We start from the raw sequence: 23,507 nt of genomic DNA, 5'->3' as shown, positions 1-23,507 counted from the left end.
AATGATGTATGCCCTAATTTATGTTTGATCTTTGGGATCACATAATTTTCCATCTTGTTCTTCGTTTTGTCTGATCAAGATTTATGAATCAAGAGATAGGCATTTTGAACATGAAAGCCGCATTGATCTTAACACAATTGATCCATGTTCTAATATGTAGTTTGTTATGATGTTGTTTTCAGGTTTAATAATTCTTGATTTTGAAGTCGCTTTGTGGGGGTTTCTTTATAAACAAAAGTTATTACCTTTGTCGATATACTCGTGTGATGCGTGATCTTTAAATGACGTTATCAAAGGCGTGGCGATTTGAGTCTTTAGGCATGAAAGACATGCAACAAATATTACCTCAACACCGCCATCGTGGACAAATAAAAAAACCAACGTGGATTATCGTGTTGCTTTCGTTAGTTTGCGTGTTTTTAGTTGTTGCTTATATCTATCCGCCTCAAACTTCTACTGCCTGTTATATCTTCTCGGCTTCCGGTTGCCAAACATTATCCAGCTGGCTTCCACCTGCGGTTAGAGAATTAAGCGATGCTGAAATTGCATCTCGTGTGGTAATTGATAACATCTTAAACACACCTCCAGTGGAGTCCAAAAATCCCAAGATTGCTTTCATGTTTTTGTCAGTTGGATCGTTACCGTTTGAGAAGTTGTGGGACAAGTTTTTTCAGGTATATAACATCGTTGAATTTATATTATTCATTTTATAGGTTTTATGATTTGGGTGATTATTTATTTATTTATAAATATTATATGTATTGACACTTGCGTATTTAGGGTCATGAAGGTCGATTTTCAATCTATATTCACGCATCCAGAGATAAACCCGTCCACAGTAGCAATTACTTTGTCAACCGGGAAATTCGAAGTGGCAAGGTTTGTTTATTTATTTATATCACATTCGTTTTGGTTATATGTTTTTTTGTCTTATTTGTGTTACATTAATTTTGAATGTGATTATGCGATTCTGAATAATTGAGTCCCAATTCCCGGATATGATAAAAAAAACTGTATAATATAATGTTTGGATGTGCTTCTTCTATCTGAAGTTGTAATGAGTATGCATGTCGGTTATTTAAGTAATTATTTGATAAAATAACCAAACAATATATTTAAGGAGTGATTTTTTTATTGATTGTAAAATGGGAGTATAATCTTTGCTAATCAAGGTAAAAGAAGGGTAAATAGGTAATTTATTTTTACTTTTGGATAATCAGTTTTATTGCAGCTGGTTTTTAAAGATTGTTTGACTATCAAATATTCAAACGCCAAAAATTGTTAAATCAGTTTCAAAATGCAAATCTAAACACCCCCTAAATTGCTTTAGCTTCCTCTTTCTTGCTCTTTTTTTATTTTTATTTATTTTAAAACATGTGGGTTTAAAGTTGTTAAGTTAACAATTAAGATCTTAAATTATGATCTGAATGTGACGCGCAGGTAGAGTGGGGCACGGTTTCTATGGTTGATGCAGAGAGACGGCTTTTGGCAAATGCACTCAAAGACCCTGATAATCAACACTTTGTATTACTTTCTGACAGGTCATTCGCGCTATCATATTAAACGTTATTAGAATTTCATTTTTCTTCAATTCTGCTATTAAAACTTATATTCTTTTTGGTATTTCAGCTGTGTACCGTTGCGTGATTTTGACTACGTGTATAACTATCTTATGTATACCAATATCAGCTTCATTGACAGGTATTTATAATTTAGGATGCCATAATCCTAAAAATCGATCTTGGAATAATAATTCTTATTAGTTTTTTGAATGGCATTGTGTTCTTTCTAGCTTCTCGGATCCTGGTCCACATGGAAGTGGCAGGTACTCGGAGCATATGCTACCCGAAGTTGAGAAGAAATTTTTCAGAAAAGGCGCTCAGGTATAATACTATAATTTGAATGTTTTAGACCTGTTTTATGATCCATAGTTGTCTTGTTAGTTGTTAATTAATTTTTTATTTTTTTATTTTTGCTTTAAATCTAATCAAGTCTTTTGATTCTTTGCAGTGGTTCACGATGAAGCGCCAACACGCACTAGTAGTTATGGCTGATAGTCTTTATTACACAAAGTTCCGAGATTATTGCAAGGTGAGAATATATACATTGTGATACATATATATACATTGTTTTTATAATCTCAATATATGTTATTATATAAATATTTTCAGCCTGGTATGGATGGACGGAATTGTTATGCTGATGAACACTACCTGCCAACCTTTTTCCACGTGAGTACATACAATGAGACAAAGTTACCCCCCTCTCGTCTGAGTTATGAAAGTGTGTTTTAAGTTTTTTTTATTTATTTTAAATGTTTAGATGCATGATCCTAACGGAGTTGCAAACTGGTCTGTTACGCACGTTGACTGGTCAGAAAGAAAATGGCATCCAAAATCATACGAGAAGAAAGAAATTTCTGAACAGCTTCTAAAAAATATAACGGTAACACTGACTTTTCGACATGTATCAAACATACACATTGTCAGGCTGTGTTTGAGATTGCTTATTAAGTCCAACCGGACTTTTGACAAAAAAGGACTTGTTAACTTATAAAAATCAAAAAGTCCAAAAGTCCTTATGAGTTTGTCAAACGACTTATTAACTTTTTAGAAAAGTTAAATAAGTTATAAGGAGGTTAAATAAGCAATCCCAAATACACTCTTAGTTTAATAAACTTGACTTATATATTTTAATTCTTTACATTTGCAGTCGATTACCGAAAGTGTTCATGTTACAAGTGAAGAAAGGGTATGCACATTTGTCACCTTATTATTATTTTTTTTCCATTTTTTATGGCTATTATATGATCGTAAATCTAAAATAAAAGCTAGTTGATTATGCAGCCAGAAACCACGATCATCCCTTGCATGTGGAACGGGATGAACCGGCCTTGCTACTTATTTGCAAGAAAATTCTTACCTGAGACTGTAGATAGCATGATAGATCTTTTCTCAAACTATACAGCAAAAACATAATTAATATTCTTACCTTTCATTCTTTGGTTTGGTCAAACCCATTTTGACATTGTTGTAAAGTTTACAGTTAGGCTTGGACATTGCACGGGTTGAGTACATTTGGGGAGATTTAAGTTCATAGTGAAGATGTATAACTAGAATTTTTGATGAGTCTACTTTTTTTTTTTGCAATATTTGTATCATTTATTATGGGATCAATCTTTTAGTTGTCTATTTTGTAATGATTTGTATATTTTTTTTATTAATGAGACGTGTTTTCTTATCTTGGTTCCCTAGAGAAATTTTTATCGTAAAATGTATAACTTCATGCCTCAAACGAGATTAACGTCTACAATCTTTTGGTTATTGTCATACACATGTACTAGTGGAGCAATTTTAAGGGTAGGTTAGTATAGAGATGTTCAACGAAACCGGTTCCTGGAACCGAACCGGTGGACCCGAACCGGACCCGAACCGGTTCCTACCCGTTTTTTGTAGGAACCGGACCCTATCTGATTCAACCCGATGATCCGTGACCGGTTCTTGCATTTCTGAGTGGGGGCGGGTAGGAACCGGAACCGGTTCCTAACCGGTTCTAGCCGTTGGATCGAATATAGCCGTTGGAAATCGTTTTTTTGGCCGTTTTTTGACCGTTGGGGTCAAAAATAGCCGTTGGATCGAACAGGAACCGGGTTAGGAACCGGTAAGAACCGGTTAGATAGGTTAGGGGTCCGAGGGTGGGAGAACCGGTTCGGTTCCCTAACCGGTTCGAGCCTGGAACCGGTTTAAAAGGGGGTTTTGAATATAGGAACCGGTTAGAAACCGGTTCCGGTTCCTAGTCCCAAACCGTTTTGAACATGCCTAGGTTAGTACCGGAATAAAACATCGTAATTTGCCATTTGCATGAAAAAGAGTCCAATCAAAATTTTAGCATGTTAAAGATTTTAAACTAGTAACTTTGTATATGCTATGTTTGCCAATAAAAAGTCAATTTTAATTGTATGGTTTCAAAGCTTTTGTTTTACTTTTAAAACAATCTCTTTATTTTAATATATCCATCTTTCTTACTGGTCTTCATTTCTTGATCTTCAACTTGTCTTGTCATGTTTTATATTTAAATGAACAAAATTGAAAGCCCTAATCTATTATCAAGGCTTCCAAAACAACCACAGAAGTACAACGCATATTGAAACCAAAGAAATAAACAAACCATGGGTCTAGGCTTGATTTACAATTAAACAACACAATACACAATAAACGAAAAAGATGCAATCATTTTGTCAAACAACAGTTTGTTGGACGTAATTTCAGCTGCGTCACAAGTTGGTGAATTTGAGAGACCAGTATTGACAAGTAGACCATAGTGGTTATGATTCCTAATTGTTTATAACAAGGAGGCGGCGGCAAAAAAACACTGATACAAGTAGAAGCAAAAGAAGACGTGGAATAAGGGGAGCCGCACATTCATGAATAGTAGTTTTACTGAGTATATCAAAACTTGGTTTTAATATATATAATTATAATAGGTAATACCTTGGCTAGCAAGTTAGGTTAGTCTATATAAGTCGAGTTATGGTTAGACATTACAGAAACATGTGAGATGCAACCAAGTTAGGGTTCATCCGAGTTAGGGTTCATCTAGATGCAACCGAGTAAGGGTTTATCAAGTGTCAAATCGAGTCAGAAAACATAATCTTAAAAAGTTACAAAGTAGTTTTGTTAAAAAAATTAGTTTGGTTCAGTGATTAGTTTAGTTAAAAAAAGTAGTTCGGTTCGACTAATTTTTGTTAAAAAAGTAGTTCAGTTCGATTAGTTTTGTAAAAAAGTAGTTTGATTCGATTAGTTTGGTTCAATTAGTTTTTGTTAAAAAAGTAGTTTGGTTCGATTAGTTGTTGTTAAAAATTTGTTAAAAAATAGTTTGATTTGATTAATTTTTTTTGTTGAAAAAGTCATTTGGTTCGATTAGTTTTGTTAAAAAAGTAGTCTGGTTTGATTAGTTTTCTTTTAAAAAATAGCATAGAGAGAAATTTATAATGAGGGACTAAAACTGAACATGACCACAAACCACATAGACTCATACGAATCTTATGAAAGAGCATATTGGTAATTTCAACTTCTTTTGGAAGGAAGCTTAACGACAGGGACTAATTTGGGTCACTTTTGGAACCACGGGACGCGAAAATTAATTTTCTCAAAAGTTAAAAATCACAATGTAAAGCCGTTTCCTTGTAAAAACTTTGTTGGTACTTCATGGTCAGAACGTGAATGTTGTTTTCTTTGTGAAGCTTTTTTTGGTTTCTAAATCATAGTGAAAAAACCTTTCTCTTTGATAAATAAATGTTGGGAAAATTTATTTGTTGTGTATTTTGGTCAAAAATCAGTCTAAGGATCAAGTAACCAAATTCGTATCTGAGGATTGATGCTTGTATGACAAATATGATCAAAGTGACTATATCAAAAGATGAACACCGAGATTTATACGAGGAAAAGCCCTTGGTAACTAGTATCCCGTCGGCATAAAAACCTCGGGTAGTGAAAACTATCACTACCGATTATATTGAACTTGAAAAGATTACAATATGTGAGAATATGAGCTGATCGTGAGTACAAAGTGTTTACTAGTATGATTCTCTGTATGCTATGTGTTGTGTGTGTCATCTGATATAATCAGCTCATATATACTTACAAGAAGAATAATTAAATAATAACTAACCATAAACAGCATTTATTGTCCCTGTGAGAATATTGGAGCGGTTATGACTTGTATAAACGAGTTGTAACTCCTTGCAACGTCTGCAATCTTTAATGCTTTGACCAAGTCTTCAGCTGTTGAGGATCCTTTATCCTTAAAGGATCTTTATTCCTGGAAACAGTCGCCAAGAATAGCTTATCCACAAGGATCAAAAATCCTGGTCCTAATAATTTCCCCCAAACATGATAGATGTGAATGGATAACAGCTGTCATGTTTATCTCGAGAATTCGAAACGCAACCGTTGGAGAGAAAATGATGTGACCATTGCCTGCAGACTCATTATTATCCCTAGGTTATAGCATTGAGGCGCCTTATAACCATTCTTCATTCCAGATTAAAAACATTATTCCGGCGATATGTGGAGATCAAGGATGTTGCTTTTAATTTCTGCATAGACATACGATAATCTTGTAAAGGCTTGACACGGGTGGATGGTCCACCTGTTGCTGGAGAAGCCCGGGTCAACTTTTGGTTTGCTACTTGATAATATAACTCTTTTGGTTTCCGTTTTGTCTTCTGTATTGCTAGGATAGAGGATCTTGAATCCTTATAGTACTTCTTGAATTGCTTACCTGTTAAAATAAGTAACCAAAAGATAACAGAATAATTAGAAAAGTTAGATCTTGATCCAACTATCTCGGGGACAAGCCCAATAAAATATGGGGACAAGCCCAATAAAACGTGGGGACAAGCCCAATAAAACGTGGGGACAAGCCCAATAGATACGCGGGGACAAGCCCAATAAAATGTGAGGACAAGCCCAATAAAACGTGAGAACAAGCCCAATTAGATACGTGGGGACAAGCCCAATAAAACGTGGGGACAAGCCCAGTTAGATACGGACGACGAGCCGATCCTTGGCGTTGGCCCAAATAAACGCGGTGACGAGCCTAACCCGACATTGACCTTAACTTGTGCATATGGTACGTCTACCATTTAATTTGTAGGATCCAAGATATGATTTTTAGCCATGAAATTGTCAGCCACATATGTACTGGTCCCACAGCTTCCAATCATACCCGAATAATCGTGCGTTCCAGGCGAGGGTGTCAAAACCCTAAATTCATGGCATAAGGTGAAGACCTTATAAACCTGGCGACAAGGCCGATTAAACTTAGGAGAGTTGGCCAACCCGTTTTTTCTACATTGCTCGGCATTTCTGCAACTTGAGATACTCGACGAAACAAAATTTTAAAATAATGTATATAAATATAGACATAAAGTAAAATTTTACCAGATACCGGATTGAATTAACTGACTAGGATCCAGGATTCTGATCAACAAAAATATTTTTCAGATGAATTGCATTCCAAGCCCTTGGGAGCACCTTCCATATTCATCAAACGATATGCCCCCTTTCCAGCTTTGGCTTCAATTAAATAAGTACTTTCCCATTTAGGTGCTAACTTTCCGTCGGCGGGATTAGTTGTATTTTGGAACGCCTTTCGAAGAACTAAATCCCCAACTTCAAATCTTCTGATTCTGATATTTTTGTTGTATGCACCGGCCATTTTTTGTTGGTAGGCGGCCATCTTGAACCTTGCTTGATCTCCGAGTTCTTCCACAGTATCCAAATCTTGAGCAAGACTTTCTTCATTTATCTGAGGATCACGGATGCTTGTTCTAGCTGTTGGATACACTATTTCGGTGGGGATCACTACTTCAGCTCCAAAGACTAATGAGAACGGTGTTTTTCCTGTGGCATTCTTTGGAGTTGTCCTATATGCCCAAAGCACGTAGGGTAGTTCCTCAGCCCGTTTACCTTTCTTTATTCCAAGCTTCTTCTTCAAGTTGTTGATGATGATTTTGTTGCTTGATTCTGCTTGGCCATTTGCTTGTGGATGGACTGGCGTTGAAGTGATCATCTTAATTCCCCAGTGATGTAACCCAAAGTGTACATCTTATTGCATTGAATTATCCTCATATTTGTGTTAAACTCCATGCAAATTCATTGGTTTTGGTACTTATTAGAGTTATTTGTGAATTTGCAGGTCCGGGCGCCCGCCCGACAAAGAAAACATGAAAAGAGGGCGTTTCGGGGACAAAATAAGCAGTCTGCCAGACCTGCACGACCATGCTTGCCCGTGCCAGAGCCAGTGCCACAAGAATTCAAAAGTGCACGACCGTGCATGGTCGTGCGGATGTCCGTGCATGACCTGCACGGCCGTGTGGGCCCGTGCCGATGACCGTGCCAGAACAGAGAAATCCGACCTTTTGGTCAGGCTAAAGCAGGGTGTTGACTTTCCACTTATATGCACGACCGTGCATGCCCTTGCACGAGCCCGTGCCAGACGTCCAGAAAGCTTAAATACACCTCCACTACCCCCATTTCAGGTGTGGAGCCTTAGGGGAATTCTCTAAATTGCTGAAAAATTATTGTGTGTTTGCTAGAGAGAATTCAAGGCTTCCATCTTGTATGATCATCCTTGCAAGTAGCATTCATCATTCATCTTAGTTTGCAATTTCTTGTTCCTAACAATGCTTTGTAAGACTACTTTGATTTTGTTTGTTGTATCAAGCCTTATGGGCTAATACTTTTACTACTTAGATTATGTTAAAACTTCAACTTATGTGGTATTTTATCTATGCATGATTTTGACAAGTTGGTGTTCTTCAAGTTTATGACATGTTCTGAATAGAGTTTGATGGTTGAATGCTTGTTTCAATTCCTAGTCTTGTTAGTTTGATAGATGTTTAACCATAATATGTTGAAAAACTATGTGTTGAACATTTGTTTATGAACTTAGTTTGTGTATGCATACTTTGTTTATATCATTAAGTTAGGAATGACTAGTGAAAATTAACTTGGTTATGAATTTTAACAAGCATGAAACCTATCACTTGATATTGGAAAATTGTATGGTGATAATATGATTCTTTGAGTTAGTTAATATTTGCTAGGGATTAAGGCCATAATTCTTGGTTCATAGTTTGCTAATTAAAAGTTTCATGTGTTTACCTAGTATTCTTGAACTTGTCTATTTTACATGATTTTAGGTGGTTAGTTTGTTGTTTTCATTCTAGCTTTCCTTTGATTATGAGATTAGGTAGCTTTGACAAACTTACTAATCTATGGTTATTAACTTGTTGAAAACCCATCATGTTGTTTTATTGCTAGTATTAGGTTGCCTTGATTGGAATTTGATGTTGGTGCTTAATACATGATGTTTGTCATTATCATTGCTATTTTGTCACTAAGTTTGAGTGGATGCATAGTCTAAGTAGCCTTGTTTGGATTGATTATTAGTTGTATTTTATTTGCTTTGTCATTGGTGTATGCTAGTTTAGTTACTTGAAAAAAATTATTTGGATTGTTTGTTTGGTTAAATTAATTACAAAGATTTAGTATCAAAAGTTAACCGTGTCCATGGATTGACACTCGGTTCTTACTGATACTTTGCTACAAACGATAGGTACACTTGTCTTTCGTGTGTGGTTTGGTTGTTGGTGAAAACCATTTTTAAAACCCGATTTGTGTGAAACTTTTATCCAAATTTTATATATATATTTGCACACGTCACCCAGCTGTCACAAAATTTTAGTAGTTCTTTTCCCAATAAATTGGGAACCATTATCACAAATAATTTCAAAAGGGATACCAAATCTAGTAATAATATTACACTTAATAAAGGATATAACTTCCTTTTCCCTGACTTGAGGAAATGCCTTAGCTTCAATCTATTTAGAGAAATAATCCGTCATAGCTAACATAAAGACTTTTCCCCCTGGAGCTGTAGGGAGTTTGCCCACTATGTCCATTCCCCATTTCATAAATGGCCATGAGGAGACAATGGGGTATAAGGGTTCTGCCGGCTGATGTAGGATGTTGCCATGGCTCTGACAAGCATCGCACTTCCTTGAGTATTCCATAGCATCTTTCTTCATAGTAGGCCAAAAATATGTAGTCCTTAGGATCCTGGAGAATAATGCTCTGCCCCCCTGTATGATTGCCACAATCTACTTCATGGAAATCCTTTAGTACTTACTGGATTTTGGATTCTTCTATGCATTTTAAGTATGGACCTGCAAGGGATTTCTTGTATAGCATATCTTATATAATAGTATATTGTGATACCTTGGCTTTGAAAGTCCTGGGGTTTTCGCCTTCCAGGATTTTTCCCTTTTGGATGTACTCCATTATTGGAAGGATCCAAGATGAACGATCCCGAGGATGATCCTCAGGATCTATGAGCATCTTCCCTTCTACTTCCAATGCCTTGTATTCCTTGATTGCCGGAGATAAGACATGAATAATGGGAATTTTTGTATTCTCAGGGAGCTTCAAAGTTGAAGCTAGGTTTGCTAAGGCATCAGCCCCGACATTTTCTTCTTTCGGTACCTGTGTAATATTGAAATAATCGAAGGATCCTGCAAGATCCTTAATTATATCTAAATTTAACTAACTTTTCACCTTTGACTGCATATGAGCCATTAAAATGATTAGCAATTAATAACGAATCTACAAAAATTTGAAGATACTTGATTCTCATACCTTTGGCTAGTTGTATACCTGCAATGAGTGCCTCGTATTCTGCTTCATTATTAGTGGCATGGAACTCACAAGCTATTGAGTGGGGTAGTATGCCCCCCTGTGGCGATTTTAGTAGTATTCCCAATCCTGTTCCTTTAACGTTTGAGGCTCCATCAGTGAAGAGTGTCCAAGGATCCTTGGTTTCTTCAAGCTGTTGAACTTCAAGATAGCTTGTTCCTCTATTTCACTACTGAAATCAGCCACAAAGTCTGCTAGGGCCTGTGACTTGATTGCATTTCCAGGCTCATATTGAATATCATAAGCACTCAGTTTTACAGCCTACTTAGCCATTCTACCTGACATTTCTGGTTTCTAAGGACATTCTTAATAGGATAATTAGTTTTTACGATGATAGTATGAGTTTCAAAATAATGTCTTAACTTAGTTGAAGCCATAATTAGAGCGAGAATAAGATTTTCTAGGTGAGAATACCTGGATTCTACATCAAGTAGACTTGTACTTACATAGTAAATTGGATGTTGGTTACCTTCGTTGTAAGAAGAATACTAGATCCTTCTCGATGGATTCTTGTATCTCAACTCCGATTAATACTTTGCTGTCAGGATCCTCTGGGTGCAAGACCACTTTCTTAGAATCTTGTTCCCTAGTCTCCGTGACGTTTCTTCTTGCTTTTTGTAATTGCTATGCTTCCCTTAGCTTTTTTGTAGACTTCATGGAAGAGGTATAGAAATCTTTATCGTCTTGCTGGTCGCTTTCTATCTTCACTATTCCCCATGGGGTAGGTAGCTTCACACATTGGTGGTAAGTAGAGGGAACTGCTTGCATTTCGTGTATCCAAGGCCTGCCAAGAATAACATTGCAACAAGACAAGGTATCAGTAACACAAAATTTTTGAATAGAATTTACTCCTTCTATATATATGGGGAGTTTGATGTCACCCAATGTATTCTTTGTTTCTCCACTGAATCCAACAAGAACTGAGGATATTGGGACGATTTCTGATTCTGGAATATTCATTTTCCTGAGCATTTCTAATTGTATAATGTTGACTGAAGTCCCGCCATCAATGACGATCCTGCGAACATAATGGTTAGAAATTGTAACACCCCGCAACCGCAGCGGAAACGTAAACGGGATGCGACAGACACCTCTGATATCAACCACATTGTTTATAAAGAAAACTGAATGCATTAATATACTTCAAAATTTCATTATCTCATCTTTCATTACCGTCTAGGTGATACACACATCATACAATACGATTCATAATTCTATCTGTTATAATATATCCTAACATCCCGCACACAAATCTTACACACATCAAGCACTTAGCACGTAAGCAATCACTTCATCTAAATTGTACCTGAAAAGCATGTGAGAAAACGGGTCAACTACGAATAGTTGGTGAGTTTCACAATTTTAGTAAACCATGATAAATCCATATCATAATATAATATTATCTGGGGACACTGTTAACCCAGTACTGTACTCACTCCGGGGACACTGTTAACCCAGAAACACATCCAATAACCTCTGGGGACACTGTTAACCCAGAAACACATTTAATAACCTCTGGGGACACTGTTAACCCAGAAACACATCTAATAACCTCTGGGGACACTGTTAACCCAGAAACACATTTAATACCCTCTGGGGACACTGTTAACCCAGAAACCCATTTAATAACCTCTGGGGACACTGTTAACCCAGAACACTGTTTCGGGCCTTACAATGTTAACAACTCAGACAATTACCATCTTAATACATTACCGTACGATTCCCGTACAATAAATATTATATAAATACGTTCATTTCCATGCGATCAGCATGTACTTAAACATTTTGATAGAAACATGCTTTCCGCCCCGGGAAAATATTTAAAACAGTTCAGTATAAAGGGGCTCGTGAAACTCACCTTAGCACATGCAAGCAGGTAACAACAATCATTATCAATTAACGCGTCCAATCTGTGATATGATCCCTAAGATCGTTATTATACACTTATTGTTTATATAATCTTTTAACCGTATCAACTGGTACATCTGGGGACACTGTTAACCCAGTACTGTACCCGAAATACTTCTCCGGACTCAGATTGTGATGTCGTTTAGAGTTCAACAGTCAAATTTTCTATTAATTCGTTTTCCCCGTTTTGCGTGCCCAGCACGGCTATCCAATTTTATGTTTCAAAATGAGTTTGGTCGCACACGACCCGAAAATAGTTGTTGACTGATAACTTAATTAAAGTGGTGAAATTATAGCTCGGTTTAGACGTCCCGTTTGGCCGCGGGACCCGTTTCCGTCTTTGGCGTACCGGAAACTGTTAAAATAGGTTAAAATTACTCAAATCATCCGAATTACTTTCTGATGATTTATTTTTACTTGTTTAACTCATTTATATGAAAATCGTTCATTTTTAGGGTTTTTATACACCAGTCAGCTCGCTTAAGCGAACTTCACCGGTTTACGCGTTTTAACTTTAAAAGTTTGATAATTAGCACAAATACTTATCCGTTTACTCTCGGATCTTGAAATTTTGCACAAATCACTTTTTAACAGTGGGGAATTTTATAAAAATACTTCCAGAATTAATTCTTATATTTAAAATTTATTTATCTATTTTTAAACACCATTTAAACACTAAATATGTCGTAAATACCAAACGATCTTAGAAAAATCCCAAATTTTTCCTGGATGTCACCTGCCATCCACATAGTCCCCTGTAATTTTTCCAGAACCAAAATCTTCTTTTACATGTCATTTTTACTAAAACCGAGCTAAAACACCCTAGAACTCGTTTAACCGAAAAGCCTACTTAGACTTCTCCAACTGACCTCAAATTTTGTGTGTGACATATACATGATATAAAAAGCTTATCTGAAATTTTCCAAAATTTTTCATAATAGTTAACTATTTTTCACCATTTTTGGCCAAAACCGAGCATTAAATTCACCAAATATTCATCCTTTATCCAAAAATTACCAAAAATTCACAGAACTCATATTTTCATGTGTTTAACACCTCTGTAAAGTTTCATGACCTAACTCTAAAGCATCAACAATCTGTCCAAATTTCCCAAAACCGAACATAACCGAATATACCTTTCGTTTTCCGCCACTACAAGCTACAAACTCGTCTTTCCGCCTTATCTACCACTAAATACAGAGCCTACAAACAACATACCACAATACCAAGCAAGTTACACTCACGATCAAGCCATTTATTTCATGGTTTCGGTTATGATTCCAAAAACAAAGATTTAACCGTAAAAATTCGTTTTTGATTCGTTTAACTCCTTTCTTGGACCAAGATCCCTTGTATAACCCGTATACATCACTTGATCAAGCAAGAATCGGTTTTCATCTTTGAAACCTCATTTTCTTGCAATTAAACTCAAGAAACGAAGATGGAAACGTGATTAACTCGATTCTTTACCTTGTTTTCTTGCTCCAAAAGCTCGGGTTTTTGATCATGAGGTTGAGAGGTTTGAAGGATTGTTGGATTGTTGGATGAAAAAAAGAAAAATGAAATGGGGTTAGCCCCATTGAGGCCGATCGGAATTATGTGGGGGTGGGGTGGGACCCACCTCTTCATTCTTGGCCACTCATTTGGATTCTCGTAATCCGGATAATGTTTTGGATAATCTGGTTCAGTTCGTTTTTTGGTTAAACGTTTAATTCGGCTTAAAACGGGGTTAAAACGGTCGTTTTTCGGCTTAAAAATGAAATTTATATAAAACCGATTTAAAAACTTTAAAAACTTAAATCATGACATTTATTAACTTAAAACGTCATATTACTAATTATTACGCATCTTTTTCGGCTTGATCGATCGTCTCTTGCTCGGTTTGGTATTAAAGGTTTCGTTTAACGTACCGACGTACTATTAAATCGAAATCCTTTTTCTGTGCTTTAATCCACTTATCCCGAAGCTTTAATACTTCGTAACATCACTAAATATCATATATCTCGTCTATAATTGAACCCTCGATTCATTCGGGTTTCAATAACTATCGATCGATTGATCGCATATTCAATACGGTGAATTATATATTCACGTACAATCAATACAATGAACCATGTATTCTCGTATGATTACTATGGTAATTCATGTACCCGACATTAAATATGACGTAACTACAGTCTACCGGTTAGGGTATACCTGGTTTCGTCGGAATCGTTACAGAAATAAACAGAGTAATGACTAAACCGTCGTGATAAGGATCCTGGACGGTGACCCGACCATCCTCATCAAAAGAGATGACTTTTTGCTCGACCGTTGTAGAAGTCCTGATCGGCCTTTCACCATTCTCCAATTTGCTTTTTTTGGCATGTTTTTTCGCAGCAGAATACGAAGTCCCGCATATGTCAGAACCTCCAAAGATTACATTGATAACTTGAGCGCCCGGAGGAGGTGGAGCATCCTTTTCTGGGACTAGCTCAGGATCCTGGGTCCTTGACTTCTTTCTTCCGAACAGCTCCTTAAGGTAGCCTTTGCTGAGGAGGTAGCTAATCTCCCTTCTCAAGGTGATACAATCTTGTGTCATGTGGCCGAATTCTTCGTGGAAAGTGCACCATTTGGATTTGTCTTTGGGAGGAGGCGCCTTCTCATTCTTCCTCGGCCATCTCGCTTTGTTACCCAAGCTCCTAACAGCAATCATTACTCCTCCCATATCTACAGAGAGGCAGTAATCAGATATCCTTGGGCAATCTTCATCATCCTTTTCATCTTCCACAGCGTTGATCTTCTGGCCATTTGGTTTGGAGTATGGTTTGGAGTCATTATTCTTTAAGTAGGATCCTTGTTTCTTGTCTTGAGTTTCCCTCTTTGCCGGAGTATTCAGTTGATCTTTGATTCTTTGATCCTCCTCTAACCTGATGAATCTTAAAGCTCTTTTTCGGACTTCATCTAAGTTCCTGCAAGGAGTCATAACAAGATCTTGGTAAAATGGAGAGTCATTTTGTAATCCCATTTTGAATGCCTCATGAAAGCAATTGTGATTTCAAGTGTTGCGCCAAAATTTGACGTGAGGTCGAAGGCTCACTCAAACTTAAACCAAATACTACTAAATAGATAGCGGTAAATGGGTATCGAATATAAGGAGTTTGTGAAAAACGTGTTAATAAGTAGCTTAACGATTAAACAAATATAAATGTAAATGACGAAAAAGTAATTTCCAAGTTGGTTTTGATTTGATTTTATAAACTAAAGTAGACTAAACAAAAGTTGTAAACGAATAACTAAACAAGCATTCCTCTCGGGGTTCGGGTTATTGCTCAACACTCTTGTTAACGTTCGATGGATAAACCGTAATATCTCGGTTTTGTGCACATGCAATTGTTTGTGATTAGTCAAGAACTAAGTACTCGAATTCCTAGAATGCGAGGTTGTTAACAATCAATCAATACTATTCTTCCTAGTTCTACCCACTAAATCTCGATTGCCAACGACACCAAGAACATATGGCTAAAACTAGATAGAAAAAATATAGACAAGCTACAAACAATTACACAAACACATGATTATACTAACATTGACATTCAGATAATCAATCCAAGTTCAAGAACAATAAACAAAAGTGTTTTGCAAATAACCTTACATCCCGAGAGAAATACCGAGGGAACTAGCCACTCATGGCTCGAGAGATCATTCTTGCATCAAGTATCTTGTTATTAGCAATCCCAAACATAAACAAAGGAGTACAAACACCCAAAATATGATTCTTGTCTTCAAAAATCGCCTCCAAGCCGTCCCAAGTGAAAGAGTATCTCAAAAGTCACTCCAAAACGGCCTATTAAAAGACATGCAATTGTGTCTCCGTCCCAGACCGTGGGCCACGGTGTGGACCATGGTCCACGGTTGACCAAGGTCAAATAGCCATCCAAGCACGACCGTGGGCCACGGTGTGGACCGTGGGCCACGGTCCTCCCCACAGTGTCACTTCTTCTCCACGGCACGGTGTAAACTAGAAAGTTTGCTTAATGGTGGGGCTCATTTCCAGCTTCTTGTTTTCTTCGTATCTCTTTCGTTCCAGCTCCGTTTTCTTCACCATTTTCGCCCGTGTTCTCGTAATGCCGCTCTCTAGCTCCTCAAACCTGCAAACACACGAGCAACCGTAGTCAACTAATTCCACGGAATTAACTTAATCACGTAAGCATAATTATATCTTTTACATCACTTAGTTGCTTTCCTACGGGTCGCCCGTCACCTCAACAGCTGTTGGACATCCAGATTTGGAATTTCCAAGGCCTCTCTTCCAAACCTAGTAAGGAACTGTCTAAGGGGTTCCCCACGAGGTTGGACAAATTTATATAAATCACTAGTTAATTTTTCAAAGGATCTACTGCATGAAAATTGACTATTAAACAAATTGATTAAATGAGAGAAAGAAGTAATTGAATAAGGAGGAAGACTTAGAAGCCATTTGAGAGCAGATCCAGTGAGTGTTGATTCGAAGCCTTTGCATAAGCATGCCTCTTTCAGCATTTCTGGGATTGGGTTGATTTCCATCATCTCCCGGTATAAGGCTACATGTTTCTCAGGATCAGTGGATCCATCATATAACTTCATACTAGGGGCGGTGAAGCGCTTTGGTATCTCAGCATCACAAATTGGTGGAGCGAATCTGGATATGTTATGGCTTCCTGCTGATAACTCGAGGATAGGTTTGATGACTCATGGTACACTGGATATCATATCATTGAGCTTCTGTAACTCACGAGCTATACTCTGATTGATTCATGTAACCTGCATACCACCATGATTAGTACAAAAAGATAAATTATTGTAAGTGTTACCTCTTGTGTGATCAAAAGATCTCCTCCATAGTTGTGTCCGGGGTACATTATTTCAGCATCAAGAGTTGGTCCAGCAGGAGCAGTGGTTTGCATAGGTATGAAGTCCCCTTCATGGACCTCAAGTGGCCTTGATCATAGTTCCTTCAAAGGTTCTTTCCCGTAAAGATAGTAGGATTCTGCATGCTGATGGACGATGGATTCTGTCTGGAAACCCAAGGATCCTGGTTGATAGACAGAGGATCCTTGAGGCTGGTGAGTAGAAGGTCCTTGACGAAAATCTAAGGGTCCAGATTGGAAGGCGGAGGATCCTTGCGAATGGTGGCTGGAGGATCTTAAGTGTTGACTTGAGGATCCTTGTTGAAGGATAGATGATCCTTGCGAATACTGGGTAGAGTATCCTTTCTGGAAGAAATCTGAGGATCCCTGTTGAGGATAAGAGGATGCTGGGCACCTTTAACCAGGAAAATATGGAGTGCTGAAGTCAAGTATTTTCGGGATGATGGGACTTGCGTCTTCAGTAGTCTTCCTAGTTCTCTTGATTTCCTCAATCTCATGAACGATCCTTTGGTTGGTCTTGTTCTGCTGCTCCATATAGTTTTTCATTTGTGCACATAAACACAGAAACATCATTGTTAGCAGTCACTGTTTGGGAAACAGTAGTGGATTTTGATCCGGAGAAAACGGCAGTCTCCTTCTTCTGAATAACAGTTATGGGCTTTTGTGGCTTCGTAGAGACAGGTAGTTGTGGCAAAGATACTTGAGCCGTAACACTTGATGCAGCGGTTGTAGAAACAGCTTTTCCTTGAAAGGCCATTGAGTGATAACTTTGAGTGTAGGGATTGAATAAAGGTAAGAATTTTTTGGGATTAAAGCACCAAGGCCCCACGGTGGGCGCCAAACTATTTTGGTCAAAAATCAATCTAAGGATCAAGTAACCAAATTCGTATGTGAAGATTGATGCTTGTATGACAAATATGATCAAAGAGACTATATCAAAAGATGAACACCGAGATTTATAAGAGGAAAAGCTCTTGGTAACTAGTATCCCGCCTGCATAAAAATCTCGGGTATTGAAAACTATCAATACCGATTATATTGAACTTGAAAAGATTACAATAGGTGAGAATATGAGTTGATCGTGAGTACAAAGTGTTTGCTAGTATGATGCTCTGTATGCTATGTGTTGTGTGTGTTATGTGATATAATCAGCTCATATATATACTTATAAAAAGAATAATTAAATAATAACTAGCCATAAAGAACATTTATTGTCCCTGCGAGAATATTGGAGCGGTTATGACTTGTATAAACGAGTTGTAACTCCTTCCAACATCTACAATCTTTAATGCGTTGACCAAGGCTTCAGCTGTTGAGGATTCTTTATCCTTAAAGGATCTTTATTCCTGGAAACAGTCGCCAAGAATAGCTTATCCACAAGGATCAAGAATCCTGGTCCCAATATTGTGTTAAGAAAGCATTTTCCCTACAAAATCTTATTGTGGATTTATGTTCATGAAAACGTTTACCCGATGAAAACAATGTTATTTTACGTTCATGCATGTTATGAAATCGTTTTCTCTTGAAAGCCGTTGTGGTGACTTCATAGTCAAAATGTAAATCTGTTTCCCTTTTGAAATCAAGTTGCTGGGAACTTTTTAGTCATGCTTATGAAAGTGTTTTCTCAATGAAAACATTGTAATGAATTTACGTTCATGATGTGAAACTCCTTATCAAATGAAAACTTTGATGACAAATACGATAACCTAAACAAGTAGCATTGATCATCCTTCGACTAGCTAAGAATACAAATTAATATGATGACACATAAGCCTATAACCAAGCCTAAACATATATGAATGACCCTTCCTAACTCCGTGTCATCACGGTTACAATGTTAGCTTATACGCGCCCAGATGACCATACAGAACATGCGGTTAGTGTGACTGACCTTGAGCGGGGGGTCAATTCACTAACTCCATAGTTAATGATTATAGTGTGTATATGGTTCGAAGAACCATCTAAGGCTACATTCTACTCATGTTAACACACAATTAGGTTTAATATGTCCAATACGTCTAAAGCTTAACCATTTTGAAAGTTATTAACAAGCATTTTATGAATGAAATAAGTTTATTAATATGTTAGTGTCATAATTTTTTTTATCAAGTTTAGACAATCCATAACTATTTGGGTGAACTTCAGAGCTTAAACAGTTGTGAATTTTATAAAAACAAGGCTAGGAACATTAAATGCTTAGTAGTTAGGACTTAGGATGGTTTAGAGAGAGAGAGGGATCCTTGAGCTAGATACTTGAAACTCCTTGAATCTTGCTCAAGCTTGCAAGTTGCAAAGTGGATGTGTGGCAGTGTGTGGTAGGTTCGATCAGAGCCGGCTTGTGGGTCAGCGAAAACAAGTTAGGGCTTTAGGTCCACACATAATTGATGCCCCCAAATTCAAAAAAACATTATATATAAATATATTATAATGGGTAATGTAAATTTAAAGTAATGTATTAGTGTGATTGTAAGCTTGGTTGTTACTAAAATATCAGTTATGAGTTTTGTAGTAAGCATTTTTTTTCTTAACAATTGTTATAAAAAGGCCCCAAAATATTATTTCGATTTAGTCCTCCATATTCATAGAGCAAGCCCTGGGTTCGACTCAGGGTGAGGCCTAGAAGAGGATGGGGCTCAAGTTGAGGTGTGGCACGTCAAAGGTGGTGGTCGGGTGGGAGGTGGCGTGCGCCGGTGGTTGGACTAGGTGCAAGGGAACCGAGATAGAGATGGAGAGTTTAAATTGCAAATGCCATATGTTCTTGGCAACATTTATAGTGGCATTTAAAATTTGTGTTACATAAATTTAGATTTTTAATCTCATTTTATGTGTGCTAAATTTACTTAGGCACACATTTTTAATGGCATCACTACTAGAAATTAGGCTATTATCATTTTTTCAAATTATGTTGTATTTGTACTAATACAGCTTCAGTTAAGATGTGATTTTTATTACAACCATAAAAAGAATCTAAAAAAAGCATGTACCCTTATGTTTTGAGAGTACAAGGCTTTGATTGATTAATCGCTGGCGAAAACGTGTATTAAAACTTCAAAAAAGATTCCAAATAATCAAATATATTTAAGCTCTTTTAAGTAAACTCACCCATTAATTTGTGGATATCAAGTAGATCAAATTAGCAATTGCATGGTGTTCCAAACCAAAACAGACTGAAGCATCACTATTGATGCTGGCTTGCAATCACATAACGTCTAACAAAATATCAAATTTTATTCCAAACTAAAACAGGAAATACATAATATGTGTATGTGTAAGTGGAAATGTCACTAGCCACTGGCATTCAGAGTCAAGGAACATCTATAGCTACAGAAGTTGAAGAAACCAAAATGCATACTACACTAATATGTTTTTACCATATCTATTTAAACTATTGAACATTATATAAGTGAGTATATTTATTTAAAATATACAACTAGAGACGAGGAAAAAGAAATAAGTTTCAAGAATCACTAATAGAATGATGCAGCACAGTTATATAGATGTTTGTATGCTTGTTTGACTGTTTTCAATACAAGCTAGGCCACATACCAACCCGACTTGAGTGGCGTAATCTGATCTTAACTGGATTGGCTTACATATCATTCTTTCCAGTTATATTATATAGTTAAAACTATAATATTTACCAACTAAGGAAGAACAGTACTTTTAATGTTGTTGTTGTTTTAACAGTAGTTGTAACAGTATCATAATATCCAAATTACCAACCACATAAGCATCAACAAGCCCACAAATACGAGCCATATCAATCATGATTCATGACAAAAGCACCAATAAATGAACAATCTTTTACACGAAGCCTCGTAGCAAATACTGAATTAACAATGAAACCATCTTCTCCTCCTGCAATCATCAACAGAAGTCTTCATTATAAACGTTAAATAATTTACACAAACATAAAAATGTTATGTCTTTTTCTCAAATTTGGATGACTGCATTTAAGTTAATTCATGACTAACTTAAATGCTATTTAGTGGGTTTTGTTCCTTGTTGTAATGACTTTACAATAAACCAAAACGCATCCAAATTAGAGCATAGATAAATATGATATGGATGCTCAAAGTGTGTATCTTGAACTTGTTTAAAGGAAATAATGTAAGTGGGATGTTGTCACACATAGGAGGAGAGGTAAATATAAATATGGCTTATGTTGAATATCTTTCCCCTCTTATTATTTCCAAGAACTCTTACTAGTTAAATGTTTCTAGTTCAAATGTGTTGACTGAACTGAATAATATGACAGTTTCTAATCATAATATTAAAAATGAATTTTTTTTAGTTTTGATTTAAAATATAATTGTTTGCTAAAGTTGTTTCATCTTAGCTCTAGTATTAAAACACACAACAACAATTGAAATCACACAACAAAAGGTTCTCTAAATATGCCCTTCTACATTTCTGTTTTTCTTTTCTTTCGAGATAATATTTCAGGTTTTCGGTCAACTCCGGCAATAGCAACTGCTTAGGCTGTTGTATCTTGAGAAACAAACGAGTTCTCTCAGGAGACTCGGAATTTTGTTTTAAGGACCTAGTGTCTAACACGATCCTCAGCCGGAATCGGTTTTTCATTTATGTATTTGCTATTCATTTCAGTTGTAACCCCATATTGTATTTTAAAGCTTTCAATTTCCTTTTAGTTGTTAGTGAAATAAAAATGTTTATTTATTTTATTTACACGAACGGTTGCTACACAATGGTACATGATCTTCACATGAAAACTTATTATAAAGGGGACCATTAATTAGTAGATACATATGCATTTATTTATTTATATTATTATTTATATTTATTTATTTATTTCTATTTGTTAAACGCTACTAGACCTGAGGTTTCGTTATCTTAGACAAACAAATGCGATCAAAAATCAAAGTAAGATTGAGAATTTAAACAAACAACTATTAGCTGGTGATCATGGGATATATAGATATTATCTTTTTTTACTTAATAATATAATATAATATAATGTGACTATGCAAATATTGAGATGAATTAATAGTATTTAAAATTGGACACGTGAGTCGTGACAAGAGAGCGTCCGCTCAATGTCTGTCTAAAGTTGTAAATGCATCGGTTGTTAACTATCTACACACTCTATTGCTTTTTACTTGGCGTTGATGTCCTTAACGACCCAACTTACAAAGATGTCATCATCCCGTCGCTCTTCTGTTTTGCAATATCATTTCTCATGAGGAACTATATCAACTCCTAACAAAGGTCGAGACTTCATGGCATCTTCAACTTTATCGCTCACTTTTCGGCTTACTCAGTTCTCTCTTCCATTTTCACCGTCAACGCTGTGTTTTACTTTACCCATGATGCTCCAGCATCACCACCACCACCCCTCACTCCCACCGCCATTCCCACGTACTCCCACCGCCAACAGCACTCCACCACCATCACTCCACACCGCCACCAGCCCACCACCCGGCCTCCACGCTTTCTACGTTTTTACCCTACCTAAGTACCTAGCATAGCGAACATCATAGTTAGCATATGATATATATAGCATACGGATGGATGTGTATGCATGCCATCCTAGTAATTCTCGATCGAAAGAAGGTTATGTTAGAATATTCTGGATCCTCAATTAGGCTACAATTAAGGAGGGAAATGCTCCTGTGATTATTGTGTATTTTCTCCATAATTAGCTTTGGACTCCTCTATTTATCATTGTCGATTGTATGTATTTTATAATAAGAAAAGAATGATCTTGCCCTTCAATACCTCCCTGTTACCATTGTGTCATGGTATCAGAGCTTAAGGTATAATCCTTTGAACCTAGAAATTCATCAACATGTCAGACAACACTACTATTGCAACCAACATCCCTGATGAATTAACACTACAAATCGCTGCGCTTCTAAGAAATGGTCTTGGAGCACAGCCAATAACAACCAATTCCGAGAATCTATCTCTTGGAATCAAACTAGAAGGAGACAACTATGCCCTATGGGCAGCCCTGATGAAAAAGGCTATTGGAGGCAGAGGGAGAGGCTCTCACATTACTGGGGAACCGTCACCACCTCTAAAAACAGATCAGACGTACGCACGATGGGAACAAGATGATCAGTGTGTGTTCACATGGCTGATCCAAAACATCGATGCTAGTTTGGTAAATAATGTTTCGCAATATCCGACTGCAAAGGCCCTTTGGGATGGCCTTGCAGTTACATATGGCTCTGAGGCAGATTCATTGCAAGTCTTTGATCTTCACAAAAGGGCCAACTCTTTGAGGCAAGGAGGAGATACATTAGAAGAATGTTGGAACAAACTGAAAAAAATTTGGATGACCATTGACAGAAGAGAGCCGAACCCAATGAAACACCCTGAAGATATTCAGATCTACAACAACAAAATTCAAGAACAAAGACTCTACCAACTATTGATAGCTATCGATGACAAGTTGGAACCAATTAAGCGGGACATCTTGAAACGA

General features: G+C 36.8%; 1 protein-coding gene across 3 annotated transcripts in view; it reads left to right on the top strand.

Moving 5' to 3' along the window:
• The first annotated feature begins 221 nt into the window (after nt 1-221).
• The window catches only part of LOC143590511 (glycosyltransferase BC10-like), a 40,517-nt gene continuing 17,231 nt past the window's right edge, over nt 222-23,507 (top strand). Inside the window, exons 1-10 of one of the 3 annotated variants that reach the window (XM_077070966.1) lie at nt 222-674; nt 781-879; nt 1,441-1,541; nt 1,630-1,701; nt 1,793-1,883; nt 2,011-2,091; nt 2,172-2,231; nt 2,323-2,445; nt 2,713-2,751; nt 2,847-3,134. In XM_077070966.1, coding sequence (XP_076927081.1) covers nt 282-674; nt 781-879; nt 1,441-1,541; nt 1,630-1,701; nt 1,793-1,883; nt 2,011-2,091; nt 2,172-2,231; nt 2,323-2,445; nt 2,713-2,751; nt 2,847-2,978 — 1,191 coding nt within the window. In that variant the 5' untranslated portion in view covers nt 222-281 and the 3' untranslated portion in view covers nt 2,979-3,134. Of the gene's footprint in view, nt 675-780; nt 880-1,440; nt 1,542-1,629; nt 1,702-1,792; nt 1,884-2,010; nt 2,092-2,171; nt 2,232-2,322; nt 2,446-2,712; nt 2,752-2,846; nt 3,135-23,507 lie in introns of those variants that run through there. The other 2 variants (XM_077070967.1, XM_077070968.1) reach the window with 2 other exon arrangements.

Source organism: Bidens hawaiensis, unplaced genomic scaffold, assembly GCF_021521415.1.
Source record: "Bidens hawaiensis isolate Kalapana, Puna unplaced genomic scaffold, B.hawaiensis_p1.1 tig00038620_1, whole genome shotgun sequence".
Taxonomy (NCBI): domain Eukaryota; kingdom Viridiplantae; phylum Streptophyta; class Magnoliopsida; order Asterales; family Asteraceae; genus Bidens; species Bidens hawaiensis.
Note: the sequence above shows the minus strand (reverse complement) of the source record. Positions and strands in the feature narration are given on the sequence as shown.